The sequence below is a fragment of the Hippocampus bargibanti genome, linkage group LG16, assembly GCF_051943395.1.
Source record: "Hippocampus bargibanti isolate YZ-2025 linkage group LG16, ASM5194339v1, whole genome shotgun sequence".
In the NCBI taxonomy this organism is placed as follows: domain Eukaryota; kingdom Metazoa; phylum Chordata; class Actinopteri; order Syngnathiformes; family Syngnathidae; genus Hippocampus; species Hippocampus bargibanti.
In genome coordinates, this window is record NC_142749.1 from 3,521,741 (window position 1) to 3,547,321 (window position 25,581).

Consider the following 25,581-nt stretch of genomic DNA (forward strand, 5'->3'; position numbering starts at 1 on the left):
TACACCTCAGCATCAGTGATCCTAGAGATGATCGGCTACAAGAGCAACCATGAGAGCCACAAGATACATTACCCACCATGGAAAAGACGGTTAGAGGCCAAGATCAAGGCGGCTCGGAAAGATGTGAGTCAATTGACGGATATCCAGAGAGGTGGGAATAAAAGGCCAATACCCAAGAGGTACATGCAGATAACCATACCTGAAGCACTCGAAACTGCCAAACAAAGGCTCCAGGCCTTGTCCAGTCGCCTAAAAAGGTACACGAAAGACAATGAGGCCAGAAGAATAAACAGGCTGTTCGCAACACAACCTGTGAAAGTGTACGCTCAGTGGCAGGGTTCTAACAGCAGAGCAGACCCTCCAAGGCTGGAAACTGAAAGATACTGGAAAGGCATATGGGAGAAGGAGGTCGCACATAGCAGTGCAAAATGGCTGGTGACTCTGAAAGAGGAGCACAGCAACCTCCCTGAACAGAACCCAGTTACCATCACAGCGGCAGATATACAAGGAAGAGTCTCAGGTATAAAAAACTTGACGGCACCAGGCCCGGATATGGTCCACACCTACTGGCTAAAGAAACTCACAGCTCTCCACGAGCTCTCCTGATCATGAAGGATTCCTCAAAGGGTGCAGTCCCTTCCAACTATCGGCCAATACTCTGTCTCTCCACAACATGGAAGCTCATGTCAGGCATTGCGGCTAAGATAAGTGGACACATGGATCAGTACATGAGCAAAGCACAGAAAGGCATTAGTAGAGATACTAGAGGTGCCAAACATCAGCTGCTGGTTGACAGAACAGTCGCTCTAGACTGCAGGTCTCGACATACTAACCTGTACACAGCCTGGATTGATTACAAAAAAGCATATGACTCGATTCCACACACATGGATCACTGAATGCTTGGAGTTGTATAAGGTCAACAGGACCCTGAGAGCCTTCGTTGCAAACTCGATGAGGATGTGGAAAACCACACTTGAAGCCAATGGCAAGCCACTAACGCAAGTGTCCATCAAATGTGGCATATATCAAGGTGATGCATTCTCCCCACTGCTGTTCTGCATAGGACTGAACCCCCTCAGCCAGATAATCGCCAAGAGAGGCTATGGATACCGCCTCAGAAATGGAGCTACGATCAGTCACCTCCTTTACATGGATGACATAAAGCTGTATGCTAAGAGCGAAAGGGACATAGACTCCCTGATCCACACAACCAGGATCTACAGCAGTGACATCGGTATGTCATTCAGGCTGGAGAAATGTAGTCGGATGGTGACTAAGAGGGGCAAGGTAGTCAACACTGAAGGGGTCTCACTCCCTGAAGGGACAATAGCAGACATTGAAAACAGCTACAAGTACCTCGGTATACCACAGGCCAATGGCAACCTCGAACTAGCAACAAGGAAAGTGGCGACGACCAAATACCTCCAGCGAGTGAGGCAAGTCCTCAGAAGCCAGCTCAATGTCAAGAACAAGACCCGGGCAATAAACAGCTATGCCCTGCCAATGATCAGATACCCTGCAGGAATAATAAGGTGGGCAAAGGAAGAGATTCAGACCACGGATGTTTAGACCCGAAAACTCCTCACCATGCACGGAGGGTTCCATCCCATGTCCAGCACCCTGAGACTGTACACAAGCCGTAAGGAAGGAGGCCGGGGACTAGTGAGTGTGAGAGCCACTGTCCAGGATGAAACATCCAAGCTCTATGAATACATCAAAGAGAAGGCTCCAACGGATGATGTACTCAGAGAATGTCTCAGACAATGGGGAACAGAGGATGAGGTGATGGAAGAGGGACAATCATGGGAGGAAAAGCCCCTACACGGGATGTACCACCGAACCATAGCAGAAGTGGCTGATCTCAATAAGTCCTATCAGTGGCTAGAGAGGGCTGGCCTAAAGGACAGCACAGAGGCACTCATCCTGGCTGCCCAAGAGCAGGCCCTGAACATCAGAGCCATAGAGGCAGGGATATACCACACCAGACAAGACCCAAGGTGTAGGTTGTGCAAAGAGGCACCTGAGACAATCCAACACATAACTGCAGGGTGTAAGATGCTGGTAGGGAAAGCCTACATGGAGCGCCATAACCAGGTGGCTGGCATAGTCTACCGAAACATCTGTGCGGAGTATGGACTGGAAACCCCAAGGTCAAAATGGGAAACACCTCCCAAGGTGGTGGAGAATGACCGAGCAAAGATCCTGTGGGACTTCCAGATACAGACCGACAAGATGGTAATGGCCAACCAACCAGATATCGTGGTCATAGATAAAGGGGAAAAGAAAGCCGTTGTCGTGGATGTAGCGGTCCCGAGTGATGGAAACATCAGAAAGAAAGAATATGAGAAAATCGAGAAATACCAAGGGCTCAGAGAGGAGCTGGAGAGAGCCTGGAAGGTAAAGGTGACAGTCGTGCCTGTGGTGGTCGGAGCACTCGGGGCAGTGACCCCCAAACTCGACGAGTGGTTGCAACAGATCCTATATATATATATATATATATATATATATATATATATATATATATATATATATATATATATATATATATATATGTATATGTATGTATATATATGTGTGTGTGTGTGTGTGTGTGTGTGTGTGTGTGTGTGTGTGTGTGTGTGTGTGTGACGATTGTCACACTAGTGACTGTCTTTATCTCCACGATGCTGCCGTCTTAATCAGACCAAACACGTGAATGTGTCTTTTTATTTCTTTTATTTCTGCAACACAGTATGGCAGAAGGGATGGGTGAAATCGCATGGGTTTCGTCTGGTGATTAACCTAAATCTCGTCCAGATTGTTCTGAATATGCAAAACATTGTAGATAACGCAACAGAATGAACAACGTGTGATCGTATAGTGGTTATTTACAGAAAAAGAGAATACAACACAAGTTCACTGTTATTTACATGATGTCCCTGAACGCATCATAAGCGGAGACGTCGGCAGGACACGCGGTGCACTTATAATGGCGCACAGTTCAACCCGCCACGAACACTCACGGGCAAATGAAACACGACACAAGAAACTAAATATTGTACAATAAAAGAAAATGAAACAATTATTACCTGCAACACAGTATGGCATAAGGGATGGGTGAAGTCGCATGGCTTTCGTCTGGTGATTACCTGCGCAACAGAAAAGCACTATGAAGCCAATGTGCTTCAAAGTTCCACTCGCCAAAACGTGAATTAAATAATGACACAAAAAGTAATCTGGACTCGAAATGAATAAGGGAACTAATTAGATAACACTAGACCAGGGGTGGGGAACCTATGGCTCGCGAGCCATATATGGCTCTTTTGATGATTGCATATGGCTCGCCAATAAATATTACATATTATCATACATATTGTCGTTTTTTTCGTCGTTCATTTCCCGTTGGGGCTGCAGTTGGCGGAAAGTGCAATTTTGATTGGATGACACTGACCTGGAATGGCCGAAAGCGCCATGTTGATTGGATGATAGTGTTGTTGAAACAGGTAAACGCCCCTTTAAATGAGCCCAACTTGTGCACTTCAGCCTGAATGCACCGCAGCATTAGAGGAGAAAAAATGTTCTGATTCTAATTTGCAATGAAACAATACCATCGCCATTTTAACAAGCCCCATGTTAACGTTAGCATCGACATACTTCGGCGAGAAGTAGATTGCAGATAGCATGTGTGGAAGCTTATGAGCCGTGTGCAGGCTAGCTAGCAGTAACTTCGCCTCTGGACCGGTAAATTGAATTTCATTCCGATCGTTTTCCTCGATTTTTACCAAACACGAGGAACGGAAAACCATCCATGTTAACGGTGAGCACTATCACAAAGTTATGTTTGTATGTTTGTATGTACGTGCGCGTGCGTGTGGCTCTCGCTGAAAAAACATTTCTAAATATTTTACTTTTATGGCTCTCTTAGTCAAAAAGGTTCCCGACCCCTGCACTAGACAGTACAAAAGGGGAAACAAAATAAGATATTGTCATGAAAATGCGTATTAATCCAGACCATCAGAGAAATGTGACACCCTAAATCTCGCCCAGATTGTTCTGGAAACTATGGGCGGGACCTGGTGCCACACTGTGCGCCGTTGCGTCACTTCCTTCATAATTTAATAATCTAAGTGCACAACTCCGTTACATTTATATATATATATATAACAGAGTTTTGCACAAGATTATTAAATTATGAAGGAAGTGACGCAACGGCGCACAGTGTGGCACCATGTCCCGCCCATAGTTTCTAGAACAATCTCGAGGAGATTCCGGGTGAGTCGCAATTTTCTGTTGGTCTCGATTAACGCGCATTTTCATGACAATATCTTATTTTGTTTCCCCTTTTATACTGTCTAGTGTTATCTAATTAGTTCCCTTATTCATTTCGAGTCCAGATTACTTTTTGTGTCATTATTTACTTCACGTTTTGTCGAGTGGAACTTTGGAGCACATGTGCTTCATAGTGCTTTTCTATTGCCCAGCTAATCACAAGACGAAACCCATGCGACTTCACCCATCCCTTCTGCCACACTGTGTTGCAGGTAATAATTGTTTCATTTCATTTTTATTGAACAATATTTAGTTTCTTGTGTCGTGTTTCATTTGCCCGTGAGTGTCCGTGGCGGGTTGAACTGTGCGCCAGCCATTACAAGCGCACCGCGTGTTCTGCCGAGTCTCCGCCTATGATGCGTTCAGGGACATCTTGTAAATAACAGTGAACTTGTGTTGTATTCTCTTTTTCTGTAAATAACCACTATACGATCACACGTTGTTAATTCTTTGTTATCTACAATGTTTTGCATTTGAGAGCAATCTCGAGGAGATTCCGGTTAATCACAAGACGAAACCCATGCGACTTCACCCATCCCTTCTGCCATACTGTGTTGCAGAAATAAAAGAAATAAAAAGACACATTCACGCTTCTCGTCTTCATTCAGACGGCAGCTTCGTGGAGACGAAGACAGTCACTGTTGTGACACCCGTCACACACACACACATATATATATATATATATATATATATATATCCGTAACTGGAACTGAATTGTACTTTTGCACATTGAGGTCGACATGCTACACATTGGGCCACCGAAACGACATAATATATTAAACATTATCCTTGACAAACGCACTGATCGAATTGTGGGCCGTTCTGAATGGCTTTGTTCATGCCATAAAGTCTGCTCGCCAACAATGTGACTTGCCCCTTCTGGGCCGCAACGAAAATGTATTTCTCCATACATGTTCCTATCTTTACATTGATTAAATTAATTCTCATTCATTGAACACTTCACGGGAGTGTTTTGACTAAGGTTTTGCACATAGAATATATTCTTGGACATAAAAATAAACATGGATTAATATCCCACCTAAGGAGGATGTCCTTTGCGACAAAATCGAAAAAATAACAAACTATCTCCGCCATCCAATTTATTTGTACATGTCGTCTATGAGCCCATTGCAAAAGAAGGCTCAAATTGTAACACTGCAACATAATGGCAAGCGTGTGCCTCATTCTTGACAGACTCTATTACGTATTATCCAAATAAATTAAATCCCCCCATTCATGCAAAATGATTCTGAAAATTGTTGACATTTGGTCAAGGTGGTGTGTGAGCTGATTTTGGCACAAAAAAACCCTGGAACTATCTTTTCCTACTGGTTACTATGCGCCGTGAAATGATGGCCAAGGTTTTAGTTCAACTTACTGACTGAGTTTCAAACAAGGCATTTTCTCAGTGTAAAAAATATAAAGGAATATTGTACCTAAAAGGTTCCTTAACACATTCATGTGTTTATTCAAGGTTCAACATACTGCTAAGTGGTTGTGAATTAATCTGCCAACGTTTTCCTTTTTCTAAAAAAATATACACGACAGAGAAGGCCAAGTCTTGCTTTATCAATTTCCCCACCCACGCACTCACTCACTATAAAAATAGAAACTGTCAACATGTATAACCATATTATATACCAACATGTTGACAGTTCATTTATAAATCTTATAACTTTTAGTGTAATTTTAATCATTTTATATTTTGTATTAGCGATCTTTATTACTGTGTCGGCGCACACGCTTTCTGCTGATCCAAATACGCACGGCTTCCCACATGTGAGCTGTCCAAAAAAATGATCCCCCTGCTAACGGAGAAGCCAGAAGAGGTCACCTGTCTCAAAGAGGTGACGGCACCGACCGTGAGCCCGGCGCGGCGCTTGCGTTGCGGTGATCCCACCCGCTCGAGCGCCGACACCCCCCGACACCTCAGCATCTGTGGACACCCCTTCCGCCCCCGATTGTTGTGCGAGTGAGATTCTGTCATGCTGGAGAAAATTGTCGTACACGTTGTTGTGTTGTGTCCGGAGGAATGAGAGAGGAGAGTTGCTTTGTCAACGTGTTTATTGTGCCACCATCTTAATGTACCTGCGGTCGTGACGTCACCGCTGCTTTACGACCTGTCGCAACATTCTGTAGCAGTGTGACATATGCTACATTTACCCCCCTCCCTGAAGGAACCAAAAACACTCTGTAACAAGGGAAACCGGGTAGACTGCCGGTTTCCCTGCTTAGCCGTGTGGGTTATTCTGCCACGCGATAGGCTAAGCACTGGCTAGGGTCTGAACATTCAAAATCGGTGATAATTGTCCAAATACCGAGGGCAAAGGCGAACGCGAGCTGGCCGAGGCTCTGGCCCCACAGGCACGGCTGGTTCACCACGCTCTTCGAGGCGTCCCATCGGTGTTCTCTGATGTGTGACAGGACGTTAGCAGTCTTTGCCTGAGAAGTCGTTCGTGGGGGTCGGTGCCGCGACTCTCCTTAGGCGGCTGGCATGCCAACGGGACCCGTCAGCCAGACAGAAGGTGGTCGGTCCGAGTTGGGCGGTAATCTGGACTGGTGCTGTCCAGAATGAGTCCAATTTGTGAGAGCAGCACGGCCGGCGAATGCGGACCCAGTCCGACACAGTAAGTGTGCGTTGCTTTGTCCGGCGCTTCTCGTTGGGCCCTCTGCTGGCTGAGGAAGAGTAGGGCAGGCCGTCTGCTTCGTTGGAGCTTTCTCCACTGCCGTTGGCCTGGGGGTGAATTGTGGCACCCGCATTGTCAGAGATAGAAAAGCCGAGTGCACAAAACAAGTCCAAGCCCAAGAGGTTAGCGCCATGACGGGATATTTGGAAGGTGAAGGGGGGGAGAGTCCTCGAGCCATAGCGCACTGTGAAGGTGGCAGTGCCCACCATACCAATCTTAGTTTGGCCATAGCCAAACAAGTCCTCAGCGTTTGCCTCGATCTGGAGATGAGGAAATAGCCGTCGAACTGTGGACACGTTCAACAGTGACCTGGAGGCTGCCGTGTCGAGCAGGAGTGGTAAGCTCACTCCATCCAGTTCCACTGTGCACCACTTGAATGGCTTGGCGCGCGAGCCCACGCAGTGGATGGTGGTTCGCCTCGGCTGGTCTGGTGAGCGGCGTGGCGGGTATGTTGACGTGGGAGCAGAGCGCCACATCCTGGCGAAGTGGTTCCTCCTTCCGCAGTGCTGGCATCTCTGTCCAATGGCTTTGCAAGTTGGCGCGCGTGTGGGGTGCCAGGCAGACCCACAGTTGGCACAAGGTCTGCGTGTGTCGGCCCGTTGATGTCTGACGACATTTATCTCGGTACGGTCGTAGGTGAAGGTGGGAGCAGAGCGGCACATCCTTGCGAAATGATTCATCTTCCCGCAGTGTTGGCATCGTTGTCCGGTGGCTCTGCAAGTGGGCGCACGTGTGGGATGCGAGGCTGACCCACAGTTGGCACAAGGCGTGCGTGCATCGGCCCCTTGACGTCTGGCCACATTTATCTCGGCACCGTCGTATGTAGCGGTGGAGTCGTAGGTGAAGGTGGCGTCTGGGAGTGGAGGGGTTGGAGCAACAATCTGTGCCAACGCGGGAGAGTGTGAAGGTGTGGGTGGGTTCACGAACCGAGCCGTTAATTGTGCTGCGTTCTCCAATTGAAACGCCATTTCCACAGCCTTCGATAGTGGGAGGTCGTCAGGGGACAATAACAGTTTCTCCCGCAGTTTGGGATCAATCGTGTGCTCGGCGAGTTGATCCCTAATCATTTCCTCCTCCAAGCGGCCGAATTTACAGAGGCCCGCTAAACACCGCAAGTCGGCAACGTAGTGGTGTACCGACTCGCCTGTTCGTTGCCGTCGTTGACGGAAGGCAACCCGCCGGACAATCACGCCCTGAGGTGGGGCGAAATGTCGGGCCAATAAAGTGACACAATCCCCGTATGTCTTCGCGGGTCCAAGAGAGCAAAAAATGCGCTGCCCCTCACTACCTAAACTGTGTATTAGCATAGCCGTTCGGCTTGCTTCGCTTGCCTCGTTTAGTCCGGTCGCCGTCAGATACGTCGTAAACGAGTCATACCAGCGGGACCACGGGACTGGTGGCTCACCGGGGAGCTCGAGAAACGAGGGGAGAGGAGCTGTGTAGAAGTCCATCTTCGTCGCCAATGTTGTGTCCGGAGGAATGAGAGAGGAGAGTTGCTTTGTCAATGTGTTTATTGTGCCACCATCTTAATCTACCTGCGGTCGTGACGTCACCGCTGCTTTACGACCTGTCGCAACATTCTGTAGCAGTGTGACATATGCTACACACGTTTGTTAAGAAACAGTTATTTTATATCCTCATTTTGTGCAATGCTGCTCCGGCAAAAAGACATCCTACTTGTTCGATATTGTCACGTTCGGAATGACAGGTGGGGGCGGGGCCACGCCTCCCCGCTTCCACCACTTCCTTCTTCAGGACAGCGGGTACGAAAACGGGACGCTGTCAACTTGTATTTGTACTTTGTATTACCCTGGACTTTGTCTTCGGTGCTTGGTTTGAGCCCCCCCTGCCCCCCCACATCCGTAATCCTTTTGGGATTGTTCTGTTTCTGCACCACCATGTGCGAGTTGAAATGTATGCATTTATGTATGTATGTATGTATGTATGTATGTATGTATGTATGTATGTATGTATGTATGTATGTATGTATGTATGTATGTATGTATGTATGTATGTATGTATGTATGTATGTATGTGTATGTATGTATGTGTATGTATGTGTATGCATGTGTGTATGTATGTATATGTTTATGTAGATGTGTATATGCGCATAGAGCATATATAGATATTCTATCATTTATTTATTTTATATACAATGTAGACATATTCAGTTAAATTAAAATTACTTTGAGTTTGTAAAAAAAAAAAACTACTCCAATCAACTCCCAATTTAGAATTGGTATAAATACGTACGTCATGTCTTGCCGCCCTCACGTGCCATATTTCCTCACGATGTGATGCACGCTGCAGTTTATATGAAGCTTAAAGCGCAGACACAAAAAGAACCCTCGGAATGTTCCAGGATTCATCACAAAAGCTATACAAACAAACAATAGCTTGAAGAACAATTTGTCATGGCGAGCCTGAAAGTATGTAATCCAGTTATAGTGGCTGTCACAACACCCCACCCCTCCCCCTTTAATGTGATTTAAGGAATTATGCAGTGATGTGACCACACTTGTGCAGTTTGGTGTCGGCGCCGTTTATGCTGGAACAAACTTGATTGCTTCTCCACATTGCAGCAATCGGAGGCTAACTGGTTGATAGGGTTCACGGCGGCGGTGGCCAGACTGGGTTCTCTACAGGCTGTGATCCCGCATCATGGGATTGGCTCTGCGTTATTAGCTCTGCGTACTGGTGAGGAAGGAAGGGAGGAGCGCTGAAGGTTTGGTTGAGCTTTCTGTGACGGAACATTTGAATGCAGTGTCTCTTTTGTTGGAGGTGGGGAGGTGCCTGCCACTTTCCCAGCAGCCCCTGGGAGCTGACAGGGAGATGGATGATATCTGCAGCCTGGCCGCATCGCCTCCCTCGTTGCACACGTACACACGCACACGCACACACACACTGCGCTCACACAGAAAATATGAGCTTGTGTTTTATATGGTTCATGCTGCCTGTGGCAACAAAGCCAATATCTTACACATCGAAGGGAATGAAAGCCTCACTCGTGAAAACAAAGAGGAAATTGGAGTATTATTCCATTATTTGTTTGTTTTAATGCTAACATTTCGCGTGTACACAAAGAAAGAAGGAAAATCTTGTCTTTTATGAGACATTTATTGACAGTATAAATCTCTGCAAGACGAAATACATAAAAGTCACATTTTAAAAATGGCATACTTGACTCAGCACATCATTAAAAACAAACAAATGTTCCCAAAAATAAAATACAGATATTCTGAAACATTATTTTACTAACTTTATTGCAATATTCAACATGAAATCAAATGAAACAACAGTATAAAATTATATTCAGTTATTTACTCTGTAAAGAAAAAAAAACATTATTTACCATTGTTTTGTGTAATTTTAGTGCTTGCTTTTTACCATGAAACGTTCAACGCATTTCTGTCAGTACTTTTTGAAATTGAACTTAAAAAGCTTACACCTCTCCACTGAGAGGTGGACGTGCTAACCAGTCGACCACCGTGACACAAATTCTAAAAGAGCTCAAATTCTGAATATGGATACGTTAAAGGTGTTCTTGCAATTCAACAAAGATCAGTAGTAAACAACATAAGAACATATCTGCACGTGCTACTATGGAATGTGACATTGGATAACTCATGACAGTCGCAATTTAGCAAGATTAGTTTGCTTAAATTCTTGGCACCTTTTCGGTGAAATTTAGTGTCCTGCTGTCAGTTACGTTTGAAAAATTCAACTGACAATAACACTGGTACCTCTGCTTCCAAAATGAATTGGTTCTGGAAGAATTTTCTTCACTAGAAAATTTTGTAAGTCGAGACATGTTTTATATATAAATTCCCTAAATTCATTTCAAGCCCCCCCCCCTCCCCCAAAGTGAGACAAAAAGGATAAAAAGCATCAAAATTGGAAACAAATTCATGCTAAACTTAAATCAAAGTGCAATAAATGAGTTGTGCATTATGTAATAAAAAGAGTACAGAATAAAAATGATGGTCATTTAAATTTTAACTGTGCCCATTTTCTCTCTCAGTGTTTTTTTTTTTGTTAGGCGTTTTGTCAAGAACTGATCCAACAACTTTTGCTAACTTCTGTAATTTTCACTCAAATTCCACAGAATATTGAGTTTTAATAATAATGATACATTTCATTTATAAGTGCCTTTCGAGACTCTCAGGGTCACTTTACAGTCACAATGCAGGTTTCTTACGCTTGAATGTTTATGTAGTCCTAGCTTGCTACCTAGCTGGCTATCTATTTGCTATCTATTTATTGTCTATTAGCAAGCTATCTGGCTTGCTATCTGGCTGGCTACCTAGCTTGCTACCTAGCTAACTATCTATTTACTATCTATTTGCTGTCTATTAGCAAGCTATCTGGCTGGCTAACAGGCTTGCTACCTGACTGGCTACCTAGCTGGCGATCTTTTTGTTGTCTATTGGGTATCTATCTGGCTAGCTGGCTATCTATCTAGCTATCTATTAACTATATAGCTAGCTATCTATTAAAGATCTCGCTAGCTATCTATTAGCTGTCTAGCTAGCTTTCGATCTATTTGAATTATTTCCGGGTTGAGTCAAAGCTGGCGTGTTTGGCTGCCGCTGCTCACCCACAGAAAAACTGATCCTGTGACTGTAAAGTGACCTTGAGAGTTTTAAAAGGCGCTTAGAAATGAAATGTATTATTATTACTATTGTCGATCTCGAATAATCCATGAAACATATCCAAGGCAAACGTCAGCATCATGAGTAATCGCCTAACTAGTGAACACTTTTTGTGGGTGATTCACAATTACATAAAACAATATGAATACATTATGGCCGAGATGCAAATGATGAGAATATTGCATTGACGCCTAACTATCGAACTCCACACTTAGATACATATGGTAGAAATACCTCTTAGCCAATTGGATACCAGGACGATACTCTGTAGTATCCAATAAAAGCACACCTGTATATATGGTGCATTCCGGAAACTCCGCAGGGTAACAAAAGGCAATATTTTCCTCTTGAGAACTTGACAATTTCATATGAAGAGACTTTCGTAAGTAGAGGTGCCACTGTATTATTTTTGTTAGGCAAGATGTTTTTGTGCTGCTTTCATACTTGATATCATCAGACAGTGGTCACAAAATGGCGGCCGGTTAATGTACACAGGACAGCGCATATAATGACCGTTCAGGAAAGCGTATCGATGCTTCCCCCGTCCAGCGTTCTGTCACCCCACCCGCTTTGCCATTGTCCTTACCTGCTACCCTTCTATCCATTGCCCTATTGATGTTTCTGCAGTTAGGCCCCCGTCCAGAGGTTTTATCACCTTAGCAACAGCTGCTGCATACTGATTTGAAGCTTGGGGGGTTTGAGGCACGGGTGGCGGTGTACTGTCTCCTCCACTTCCCTTCAAATCTGCCTCCTCTTCATTCTGGAAGGATGGAAAGAAAGCAAGGCTGTTTTACGCACTACAGAGGAAGGGAGTTGGTGGGGGGTAAATACGGAGGATGGTGTGGTGTGGGGGGAGTGTCAAAGGGAACATCTATCACTGTTTTAAGTGACTGCTGTGGGACAGAGCGGGGCAAGAGGGTCGTCTGGTCTCTACGTGTACACAGTGGGCACCTGAGCACCTTCCAAATGACTCGGGTCGAATGATCTCATGCAGACTTATAGCAGACTTGACTTTTATTCGCTTATCTCCTGCCAAATCAACAAGATCTCACACTGTCAGCCACAGAAGAAGAAGCGCCTCATTTCCTGTAGGCGAAAAATATAATAAAAACAATTTGGCCAGTGTGGAAAAAAATAGAAAAATTAAATATGCAAGTGCAGTGCTTCTACTTTTATAACAAAAATAATAATAATAATAATATATGACATTTATAAGCGCCTTTCAAAACTCTCAAGGACACTTTACAGTCACAGGATATTTTCTCTGCGAGTAAGCAGCGGCAGCCACACACGCCAGCGTTCACTCAACCCGTAACAAAAAGTAAAAAAAAACCAATAACAATATATAAAAAAATAATAATATAGTAATGATAGTAATAATAATGATAATAATACAAAAGCAATCAGATTAATATAGTAATGCTAATTATAATAATAATGTAATGAAATGTCATTTGCTGACAAAAATGCTATTTCAAATGTGGACAAAATATACATTCAAAATATAGGCTCCTACTATTTTTCATTTTGATAATATATTTCTCAATGTATGTCTAAAATATGAATTTTCTGAACCCAACAACAAAAGGTTTGAAGTTAAAAAAAAACAAAATAAGATTTTCTTCTCCTGTGCAAAGATCTCTCTTGCATTAAATTGGCCTTTCAAGGATGACACAAAATCGCTGAATAAGAAACCAATAAGAAGTACAAGAACTCAGGTTGTACTTTTTTCACCACAAACATCAACTTGAATTATAACTTTAGGAAGGTACGATGTTTATGTTGGATATCACCCCTTTGCCGCAAAAAAAAAAAAAAAAACAAACAAACAAACAAATAAATTAAATAGATTAACATATAATAATATATTTAATTTTATTATTAGTATTCTAAATAGATATATACTGTAGGTAGGTGGGTTGGTGGATGGGTGGATGGATGGATGGACAGATAGCTAGATAGATAGATAGATAGATAGATAGATAGATAGATAGATAGATAGATAGATAGATGGATAGATGGATAGATGGATAGATAGATAGATAGATAGATAGATAGATAGATAGATAGATAGATAGATAGATAGATAGATAGATAGATAGATAGATAGATAGATAGATAGATAGCCTACTACATGGACATGTAGTAGTACAGGGTGACCCAAAAAGATGTGTACCCATGAAAATTTCAATTGGGGCTTTGATTAAAAAGCTGTTTATTTCAAATTACAACCACGCATTATTCAGTTTATGGAAGACAACTCACCAGAGTTTCAGCGATTTCTGTCAAATTTTAGTCAATTTATGGCTTTCCCAAGATGTGGTTTCCCAAAAATGCCCACCATTTCATTGCAAGCAAACTTGTCGTCGACCACTTTTACACACTTTTACACACAGTGATGCATGCATACAAATGACCCTCTTTCGGGAGGGTGACCCAAAAAGAGCAATGTTTTCTCCTGAAAGAGGCGTGTGTCACAGTGATTGACAACTTTGTCAGACGAGTACAGGTTTGCGTGCAACCAAATGGTGGACATTTGGAACACATCTTGGGAAAGCCATAAATTGATAAAAAAAATCTACAGAAATAGCTGAAACTCTGGTGAACGGTCTTCCACAAACTGAGTAATGTGTGGTTGTAATTTGAAATAAATTAATTAATCAAAGCCACAATTGAAATTTTCATGGGTCCGCATCTTTTTGGGTCACCCTATATTAGGTAGTTTGATATCCAGTGGGAGGGCAATGAGACAGTTATAACATCTAGTGGTTAATTGTGATATTACAACACAAAATTACAGTTGACTACGGTACATTGGCAGATTTTTTTTTTCTTCTTTTCTCATGCCCTGAACTGTTATCGAAAAAGTGTAACATTTAATCCAACCAATTTCAGAGAGAAGCATCCAATTCAATAAAATGTGTTTTTCTGTCTATAAATGCTTCGAATGATAAATGTCCAATAAATGCGCGGTGGAAATGACACTGAAAATACACTCTGTAAATGTGTATTTCTGATGAGGATTTACATCTGAAATATACTATGTTCTTTAAAAGTCTGTTCGTATAAAATCTGCAAAAATTAATTTTTTCCATTCTTTGGAGATTACCTCTTTAATTTGCTTCTTCAGATTCATTGAAAATGCAGAAGTCATATCCTGTATTTTATTCTTCTTTGTATCCAGACAACTTCTTTTTAAACACACTCTCTTGGTCACTGTGCATCTTCAGATGATTGGGTTACTTTTATTGAATATTTTGAACTGGCAGATTAGGTTAAATTTGAATCCAATGCTGTGTGTAATTTCAAACACAGATTTGTTTAATTCTGAAGTAACTTTAAACACTTTCATACACAAATAATGATCAAATTTAACCTGAAAATACGATAAAGTGACCACTGAAGTAACCGCTCAGCCTGAATGGTTAATTTGAGATTATCTTTGAAAATGTTGGTGGCAGCTCGATGGATCTGTGGACATGGGGGATCAGTGTTCAAATTCCAGTCAATCAGAAATGCTGGGTAGCAATCACCCAGTACAGGTATTTGCTCGTTCTCTTTTGATCTACTAGCCAGATTAGCTAGCCAGTAATTCACTTGATTTATTTATTTTTATTTTTTTCCAAGAGGGTACTTCAGGTTAAGATTGGATTGGATTGGATTTGCCTTTATTAGTCTCACAATGGAGAAATTTACATTTTACAGCAGCAAAGTTATGAAAGGAATGAAAGTAGAAAAACAAAATACATTAGCTGCTGGAAAGGCAGCCACTCTCGCGGCGCCGTCTTGAAGTCAAAAGAACAAAAAAAACTAAATAACAAATAACATGACAACACAAAGACACAGAGAGTCATTCATTCTGAAGCAATTTCTGTACCCTCTTTGTTACACAAAGCAGTTCCACATGAACGAGGAGAGGATCAAAGCGTCTCTTCACCAGTGGATCAGGGACATCTTGGTGCACGTCGACTACAAGCTAAATGTTGAAAGCAAACGCGCAGCTGTAGCATCCATTGACGAAGAGATTGTCTCAGATCTCCTGTCCCACATAAATCCACTTTAATTCCAAGCCGCGACAGTTCCACATACGCATCGGCGCTCCTTCTTATTGCGGGCTCCTCAAGCCATGTATTCATCCAGCCGCAGATTGTCCAACCACACCGACCTTCCGCTGAACAAAGCAGGGCTGTGAAGATGCTGCCCATTACAGGCGCAAAAAAGCACAATGGCCCCTGTGGTGTCCAGCGATGACAGTTGAATGGCACCGACATTCCTCCCATTCAAAAACTGTACCGGCATATTCATGTTGCCAAAAAGGCGCAACCGCTCAGCACAGTCTCCTCCTTGATGAATGTCGTGGTAAAAAATGCTGAAAAACAATGCATATCCATTCCACACGACGCACAACACAAAGTGACAAAAGAAAACACAAAACAATACAAAAACAACAACAAAACGCAAGTCTTATGAGAGCACTTGCTGACGGCTGCCTACTCGGGCGCCATCTTGGACTACTTTCTACTTTATCCTTTATTCTACTTTACGATTCTTACCTAATCTGTACACTACATAGAAATGTCCCGATTTTATGACATTGTTCACGGCAAAAAGGAATGTAGCCACAAGGGGGCACAAGCCAGTGTCTTATTGTGCCGGTTCCAAGCCCGGATAAATACAGAGGGTTGTGTCAGGAAGGGCATCCGACGTAATTTTTTTTTGCCAAAACAAATATGCGAATCAAACCTATGAATCCCATACCGGATCGGTCGAGGCCCGGGTTAACAACGGCCGCCATTGGTACTGTTGATCTTCAGGGTGCCAGTGGAAAATGGACTACTGTTGGTCGAAGAAGGAGAGGAGGAAGGTGTGAGGAAAAGAGAGAGATGGAACGCCAAGAGTATAGAACGAAGAGTAGGAACTTTGAATGTAGGAACAATGACAGGTAAAGGTCGAGAGCTGGTTGACATGATGCAGAGAAGGAAGGTAGACATACTGTGTGTCCAGGAGACCAGGTGGAAAGGGAGCAAGGCTAGAAGCCTAGGGTCAGGGTTTAGTTTGTTCTATCATGGTGAAGACAGAAAGAGAAATGGAGTTGGGGTTATCAGATAGAATGATGAGTCTGAAGCTAGTAATTTAAGGTGTGATGTTCAATGTTGTTTGTGGGTATGCCCCACAAGTACGATGCGAGCTGGCGGAGAAGGAGATTTCTCCTTTGGTTGGACTTTGATGAAGTCATACAGAACATCCCGAGAAGTGAGAGGGTTGTAATTGGTGGAGACTTCAATGGACATGTTGGCGCAGGAAACAAAGATGATGAGGAGGTGATGGGCAGGTTTGGACTCCAGATGAGGAACGCTGAAGGACAAATGGTGGTTGACTTTGCTAAGAGAATGAAAATGGCTATTGTGAATACTTTCTTTCAGAAGAGACAGGAACATATGGTGACCTGTAAGAGTGGAGGCAGAAGTACACAGGTAGACTACATTTTGTGTCAATGGCGCCACCTAAAGGAAATCAGTGACTGCAAGTAGTGGTTGGTGATAGTGTAGCCAGACAGCATAGGTTGGTGGTGTGTTGGATGACGCTGGCAGTGAGGAAGATGAAGATACCAAAGGCTGAAGTGAGGACAAAATGGTGGAAGTAGAAACAGGAAGAGTGTTGCATGACATTGAGGAAGGACAAGCACTGGGTGGGCAAGAGGTCCTTCCAGATGACTGGCAAACTACAGTGAACATAATCAGAGACACGGTTCGGAAAGTACTTGGTGTATCGAGTGGAAGAAAGGTAGATAAGGAGACTTGTTGGTGGAATGGGGAGGTTCAGGAGTGTATACAGAGAAAGAGGTTAGCAAAGAAGAAGTGGGACACTGAGAGGATGAATGAGAGTAGACAGCAGTACAAGGAGATGCAGCGCACGGTTAAAGTAAAAGTGGCAAAGGCCAAACAAGAGGCCTATGATGACTTATATGTTCGGCTGGACAGCAAGGAAGGTGAGACTGATCTTTACAGGCTGGTGAGACAGAGAGACAAAGATGGTAAGGACCTGCATCAGGTTCGGGTGATTAAGGAAAGAGATGGCAATGTATTAGCAGGTGCCAGTAGTGTGATAGCAAGATGGAAAGAGTACTTTGAAGAATTGATGAATGAGGAAAATGAGAAGGAACAAAGAGTAGAAGACGTGACTGTTGTGGACCAAGACGTAGCAAGCATTAGCAAGGATGAAGTGAGGAGGGCGCTGAAGAGGATGAAGGGGGGAAAGGCACTCGGGCCTGATGATTTACCAATCGAGGTATGGAAGTGTCTTGGAGAGGTGGCGGTGGTGTTCCTGACTGCAGATGACATTGTGATCTGTAGCGAGAACAGGGAACAGGTGGCGGATAAACTAGAGCTGTGGGGATATACCCTGGAAAGGAGAGGAATGAAGATCAGTCGCAGCAAGAAGGAATATATGTGTGTGAATGAGAGGGATCCAATTGCAAGAGTGATGCTACAGCAGGGGTCGGGAACCTTTTTGACTAAGAGAGCCATAAAAGTAAAATATTTACAAATGTTTTTCAGCGAGAGCCACACGCACGCGCGCGCACACGCGCGGACACTTTTCAACAAAATATCAGAATTCATTATTTAAAATAACTGTGATAGTACTCACCGTTAACATGAATGGTTTTCCGTTCCTCGTGTTTGGTAAAATTCCAGGAAAACGATCGGAATGAAATTCAATTTGCCGGTCCAGAGGCGAAGTTACTGCTAGCTAGCCTGCACACGGCTCATAAGCTTCCACACTTGCTATCTGCAATATACTTCTCGCAGAAGTATGTCGATGCTAACGTTAACATGGGGCTTGTTAAAATGTCACTGACATTCGACTGTTTCATCGATGGTATTGTTTCATTGCAAATTAGAATCAGAACATTTTCTCTCCTCGCCGTCTTGCTGGAGCTCAAACACTTTGAAAATATTTCAAAAGGAACAGGCCGAGATTCCCCCGTGCCGAGATTTCCGCCAACTGCAGCCCCAACGGGAAAAATGAACGGCGAAAAAAAACGACAAAACGAAAAAGTAAATACATATTTTAGTTTTATCGGCGAGCCATATGCAATCATCAAAAGAGCCATATATGGCTCGCGAACCATAGGTTCCCGACCCCTGTGCTACAGGGAAGAGATAAAGAAGGTGAAGGATTTTAAGTACTTGGGGTCAACTGTCCAGAGCAATGGAGAGTGTGGAAAAGAGGTGAAGAAGCGTATCCAGGCAGGCTGGAGCGGCTGGAGAAAAATGTCAGGTGTGATGTGTGATAGAAGGGTTTCAGCTAGGATGAAAGGAAAAGTGTATACCGTGATGAGACCAGCCATGATGTTTGGACTGGAGACGGTGCCACTGAAGAAAAGACAGGAAGCAGAGCTGGAGGTAGCAGAGCTGAAGATGTTGAGGTTTTCTTTGGGAGTGACCAGGTTGGATAGGATCAGGACTGAGTACATTAGCGGGACAACTCATATTAGAGGCTTTGGAGAGAAAGTCAGAGAGGCCAGACTGAGATGGTTTGGACATGTCCACAGGAGAGAGAGTGACTATATCGGGAGAAGGATGCTGAGCCTTGAACTGCCAGGCGGGAGACCGAGAGGAAGACCGAAGAGGAGGTTTATGGATGTGGTCAAAGAGTACATGAAGGTAGCTGGTGTGAGAGAAGAGGATGCACAAAACAGGGATAGATGGAGGACATTGATTCGCTGTGGCGACTCCTGAGGGGAAAAGCCAAAAGGAAAAGAAGAAGTTCACAGCAAAAAGGTATTGATCAAGAATTTCTCTTCATGCTCGACGATGAATTAATTTGTTCACAACATTTCTTCCACGAAGATTGGATTGGATTTACCTTCACTAGTCTTGCAGTGGAGAAATGTACATTTCACAGCAGCAAAATTATAAAAGGAAAATGAAAGAAGTATAAAAACAAAATACATGCTGGAAAGGCACCTACTCTTGTGGCGCCATCTTGAAGTCAAAAGAACAAATAATAATGATAATATTGGCGACCCATCGGAAGTAAACATAAAACATATCATCTTTATTTTATTTATTTATTTTTCGGGTAAAATAAATTTTCCTTCCAACCAGTCAGAGTAAACTAAGCCCGATTCAACGATTGAATCTTCACCTGCCTGCTTGGACAACACAGGAAATGTTTAATGGTCATGACCTGGTCCAGATGGGAAAGCAAAATCTCTGTTCATGTTTGTGTATAATTCCACCTTGACTTGGGAAATATTATTAATTACACGTATGATGACTATAAATATGTTTGAAATAAAAAACATGATGATTATCCGGTGCCCAGATGTGATTTTTTTTTTTCGCCCCTGTGCCAAACCTAAAGTCACAATCGAGTCTCAGTCACAGCAATGCCAACCTAGAAAACAGAGGACAATTATCCCACCCTGTTACAGTTCAATAAGTCCATCAAGGCCTGAGACTGCGTTTCCCTGACAACGCCTCTCAGGTAAATCACAGATGGGGTACTATGAGAGAAGGGGAGCAAACGCGAGACAAGGGGAGGGAGTAGGACCCGCAGGACTGAGGCAGAACGCGGCCTCAACAAATCTGCTTTGAGAGCATCGGGGCTGAACTCATCACGTGCGGGGTCTTCTCCACTTTGTCGTGTTTTTTTTTGCCTGTCAATCACATCTTCATAGTGACAGTCCTTAAATTTTTGGGCATATCTTAATTGTCCTCTCCCCCTTTCCCCCGCCCTGGAATGCACAAGCCAACACAATTACTGGTGGCACAATGATTCATAATCTTTAGTGGCAACCAACACCAACAACACTGAATCGGCTTTAATGCAGATCTTAAGAGGCAGAGCGTAGGAATAAATGAGTGTCTGCATATTGTCATACAGGTGCGCGTGAGCGCCGTCCTCATTAGCGTGCATGTGTTCAGGTGACTGTCTGGCCTCCTGCCGCAGTGTCTGGAAATTCAGACACCCCCCCCCCCCAAAAAAAAATATTCTTTTTTGAAGCTGCGCTCCTACCCAGCATACTTGACGTCCCACTTCTTTTCTTTGTTCTCCTTTTTTCTTCCCACCATGCTGGGATAAGTGAGCCACTAAATACAGTAAAGTCTCGTTATATCGATATCGGTTATAGCGATAGTACCGCTTATTACGATACTATTTTCATTTCCCTTGCACATTTCTAGTCTTTTTATGTATAATTAGTACCGTTTAGTACGATACCCGGTTGTTACGATAATTCGGTTATTACGGTGCTCCTTTTATCCCCCGCCGGCCATTTTTGTTGTTTATATCGATATATCCGTCGCGCCATTGGTCAACTTGGTCACGTGTCTTGTTACGTGAGCCGCCATCGGTCGCGCCATTGGTCGACTTGGTCACATGAGCCGCCATCGGTCGCGCTATTGGTCGACTTGGCCGTGTGACTTTGTCACGTGATACGCCATCGGTCGCGCCATTGGTCAACTTGGTCACGTGTCTTGGTTACGTGTCGCGTCATCAGTCGCGCCATTGGTCGACTTGGTCAGGTGACTGTGTTACGTGCCCAGCACCCGTGTAGCAGACCCATTTTCATTTTCAGACGCTAGCTCGTGTGTAGCAGAGGAGATTGAAGTGTTTGTGTTAAAAGGTAAAAATGGGAAGCAGAAGAAGATTGATGACTTTTTTAAATTGTATACATAATACAGTAAGATGTAAGCGTTGCAGTTTCCCTGTTGTGTTATGCACATGCCCACTGTACTGTATATGAATGCAATCGTTTTTTGCAACAATGTTTCTTGTTTTGTCTGCTGAAGCGCGATGATTTTGAAAATTATTAACATTCCATACTGTGTATTAAAGGACAGCCGATGTCATTTTTTATTCAAATGCAAATAAAAATGACTTCACGCCAAGACGTCTTGCATTGCTTGTGAATCCAAACAATGGCTTCAGATTCGGATAATATGCTTTCTTGTTACACATCCAGTTATGAATATGTTTCAAATACACTGTAGTTCTGAAGATTAAAGCATACATGTTTACAATCATTAAAGAATTATATGTGCCATTTTGAGCTATTGGCCAGCTCCGTTTCTTATATGGCGCTTGGCTGCCCTCTTTTGGCGGCTTTTGTTTAATGCAGTTCGGCGCAGCATCGGATATATCGATAGTCCCGGTTATATAGATATTTTTTCGGACTCCCTTGAATATCGATATAACGAGACTTTACTGTACAAGCAAATTCTCCAAACACCAAGATATGAAAATCAATGCAAAAAAAGGAGAAACCCCAAAAATCTGCTTATTCACAAATCAACACTAAATCCTAACGCACTGATAAAAGTGACAATGTATTTTTGAACATAACCACCTCTGATGAATGAATTAATTGCATTTTTTTTGTTTACCAACAATCCAAAGAACTAGAGTTAGTCTACTTCCTTTTCCCTATTTCTGTTTAACATTTCGAAGGCCCTTTGAAACTCAGTCCAGTGTTTTTCTTCATTAAAATGCAATATTAATGTATTATTAAAATGCAAATGAAATAATATTTAATAACACATAAAATGATTATTGATTTTTATGCTAAATCTTAAAATGCTCTGAGCACCCTGTAACCTGATCTTGCTGGCTATCTATTAGGTAGCTGGCTATCTAGCTAGCTATTTATTAGCTAACTTGATAGTTTCCTATCTATTTGAGTTATTCTGGGTTGAGTGAACGCTGACGCATGTGGCTGCTGCTCAACCACAGAAAATGTATCCTGTGACTGTAAAGTGACCTTGAGAGTTTTGAAAGGCGCTTATAAATGAAATGTATTATTATTATTATTATTATTATTATTATTATTATTATTATTATTATTATTATTATTATTATTATAAGCTGTCCACCGTACTGACCGCCATACCTGAAAGGCTTAATATTTTGCACCGTCCATAAACAAGGGCGCTCTTTTGTTACATATTGCAACCTTTATATATGGTCAGCTCTTTATATTTAGCAGAAAAAAATGACTTTATTTATACTAAAGAAATCCAAATGAATTAACCTTGAGATTCCCTACACATCATTACCGTAATTTCCGGACTATAGAGCGCATCTGATTATAAGCCTCACCCAGTACATTTTTAAAGGAAAACCGATTTTGTACATACACATGCCGCACGTGTATATAAGCCGCATGTGCCCACATTAAAACATGTAAACATATTTACAAACAAAGACGGTAGACAGAGAATATTCAACGTTTTAATAATATGACTTTACAATGATAATAATCAGGCAACTTTTCAGAGTCCTGGTGTCCGGTAACTTTTTGTCATGAGTTTCAGACACTGTAATAATATAACTTTCTTCCGAAACGGTGCCTGTGACATAGCAGTAAAACGGTAGCAACATGGTAACATCATGCTGGCAACACAATAGCAACACAGTATAAAAGGTATGCTAAAACAGGTCTGTTAAAAGAACATACTGGTAAGACGTCTTCATCTTCCTACTTTGAACTGAAGCCATCGAAGTCATCGTCGTCAGTGTCGGAATGTATCATCGTCATACAGACGTCACACACTCGTCTTTTTACAATGCTTCTTCCCGCTGCCGTTTCCAGCGTCTCACCATCAATTTGTTTATGCCAAGTTTACAAGCAGCAGCTCTGTTCCCTTCTGTGTCAGACAGCTCGATTGCTTTTAGCTTGAACGCGGCGTAATATGCCTTTCGTTTTGCATTTTCCATGATGAGGGTATGTTCACGCGAATTTAATTTATGCACAAGACAAGAAGTTGCAGTCTGCCTCGACGCATACATTCCACCCTTCTTAATCTTACCTATTCTACTCGAGTGCCCCTGGCGTCCGTTAGAAAAATTACATAAATTGCATCATAAATTGCATCACTGAATAAGCCGCAGTGTTGAAAGTTTGGGGAAAAATTAGTGGCTTATTGTCTGGAATTTACGGTAATTATATTCATTCATCGCACCCACTTCCCATACCACTGATGGAACATTGCTTTCATGGCACGCAAGATGTAAATGAAGCACCATTTGTGCAATGCGAATAAGTTTGACTTTCACCTAAGTTGTCATCGCCGGCATGTCATACATACAACTAGCTCGGGGCTTTTTTACAAGGTGATATTTATTGGCAGATTTCACCAGGCTCTTTTTTTGCCTCATACTTGTTGTTTATCTATTTACCGTTGAGGGAGCCGCTGATGATTTCATCAAAGGGTTGGGTGCTGCCAGACTTGACTGCGTGACAGACAGCCTAATAAAACTGTCTGGCTGTTTTGTGGGCACCAGCTTCGCTTTGGCGGTGACGCATCCGACTGCTCAGCACTTGTCGCACTGTGCGTGGCTGTTTGGTATTCATGGGGCCTTCAGCAGTTGCTGGGAGAGGGGGGTGGAGGAATGGGAGAGGGTACTGTCTGATGATTTGGCATCAACGATGCTCACTAGGAACGAAACCAAATGGGAAACGGACGAAGGAAAAAAAAACATAATTAGATTCCATAAGATTGGAGACAAAGAGATGGAGAGTAGGGTATGAAATAGTGTTTGGCGCTACATAATGTGGATTTAAAAAAAAGGGCAGTTAGCCCGAGGAGGCATCAAACGAGGTCAAGCTATCAATGACGGATTACCTCACACCTTTGAACAGCAGTGAGATTCTCCCCACCCCCTCCATTACAGCTAATTTATTGTAATGACTCACCTACGGTCATGTCCGTAAGAGACCAATTCCACGACACCAGTTTTCATTTGCCTTTTAATATCCAAGCTCATTTTCTATCCGGGCCTTCCTGATGAAGTCACATTAAAAGCTCCAGTTTGAATGGATATTGACAGAAACGACTTGGTTTTGGCATTGTGGCAATGAATCATTCGCACATTAACTGTCAAATTAAGAGCGTTGCTTCCTTTGGTTTGCCGTTTAACCGAATATTATTTGCAGACAAATGCTCTTCAATTATTTTACCGTTTCTGTACCGTTGCCACTTGGTTAACAATGAACATTAACATTTAGAAATAATAATAATAATAATAATAATAATAATAATAATAATAATAATAATAATAATAATTTTTTTTCAAGCGCCTTTCAAAGCTCCCAAGGACACTTTACACTCACAGATAAGCATAGAAAGAAAAACAGATACAATAATAAATAAAATACAATTATAAATAGAAACGAGATGAATATACACAGAAAATGCGATTTTAAATAGGTGGGTTTTGAGATGGGATTTGAAAGTGGTAAGAAAATAATTGTTACGAATGTTGGGAGGAAGTGAGTTCCAGAGTTTGGGGGCAGAGCGGCTGAAAGCTCTGTCCCCCATCATGTTGAGACGGCCACACAGAGGTGGTGGGAGGAAGAAGTTTGAGGGAACGAGAGGGAAACGTCAATTTATCATTATAGTATTTCATTTATCTATTTATTTATTTATATATATTTATTTTTAATTTATTAATTTATGTATCTATTTATTTGTCTGTCTGTCTCTGTCTCTGTCTGTCCATTTGTCTATTTTTACAGAACAAAAAAGACATAGTTTCACTGTGGTGAAAAGAACAGCAGATGTTTCGTTATAGTGTCAGAATGAAAAAGCAGGAAACACTTGGGAAGAGTTAACTCAATCCAGATCTCAGCTATTGGCTGTGTCTCAGCATTTCTATGCTATGTTGTCAGGACTTTATCAGTATGAGTCTGGGGTGTGGTGCTATCCTTCCTCTCCTAATCTTCATTACGTTTTTCTTGCACGTCAATGTTTCAAAACATTCCGTATCCTTGTTGGCTGGGGACCTGTTCAGGGGGTACCCCTTTGCCTCTTGCCTAAAGTGAGCTATGATGGATTCCAGTCTGGAGGATAAACGATACCAAAAAATATGTATGTATGGATGTAAAATACTCTGGATTTCATGCTAGATTTTTCACATAATAAA

The 25,581-nt window shown here is 42.6% G+C and overlaps 1 protein-coding gene and 1 long non-coding RNA gene across 7 annotated transcripts in view; one reads left to right on the forward strand and one right to left on the reverse strand.

The window, feature by feature from the left end:
* The window catches only part of LOC148886124 (sialate:O-sulfotransferase 1-like), a 100,115-nt gene extending 90,213 nt beyond the window's left edge, over window positions 1-9,902 (forward strand). Inside the window, exons 9-10 of one of the 2 annotated variants that reach the window (XR_016117852.1) lie at window positions 9,580-9,694; window positions 9,779-9,902. Coding sequence is in view for 1 of the 2 variants with exons in the window: in XM_089017058.1 (XP_088873184.1) it covers window positions 9,580-9,593 (14 nt within the window). In the remaining variant the exon portion in view is untranslated. Of the gene's footprint in view, window positions 1-9,579 lie in introns of both variants that reach the window. The other variant, XM_089017058.1, reaches the window with a different exon arrangement.
* The window catches only part of LOC148886125 (uncharacterized), a 99,910-nt gene that overhangs the window by 9,625 nt on the left and 64,704 nt on the right, over window positions 1-25,581 (reverse strand). For 4 of the 5 annotated variants that reach the window (XR_016117856.1, XR_016117855.1, XR_016117857.1 and 1 more), the window contains exons 3-4: window positions 12,236-12,409; window positions 3,071-3,130 (exon numbers count right to left, since the gene is read on the reverse strand). This is a non-coding gene — a long non-coding RNA (uncharacterized LOC148886125). Of the gene's footprint in view, window positions 1-3,070; window positions 3,131-10,130; window positions 12,410-25,581 lie in introns of those variants that run through there. The other variant, XR_016117853.1, reaches the window with a different exon arrangement.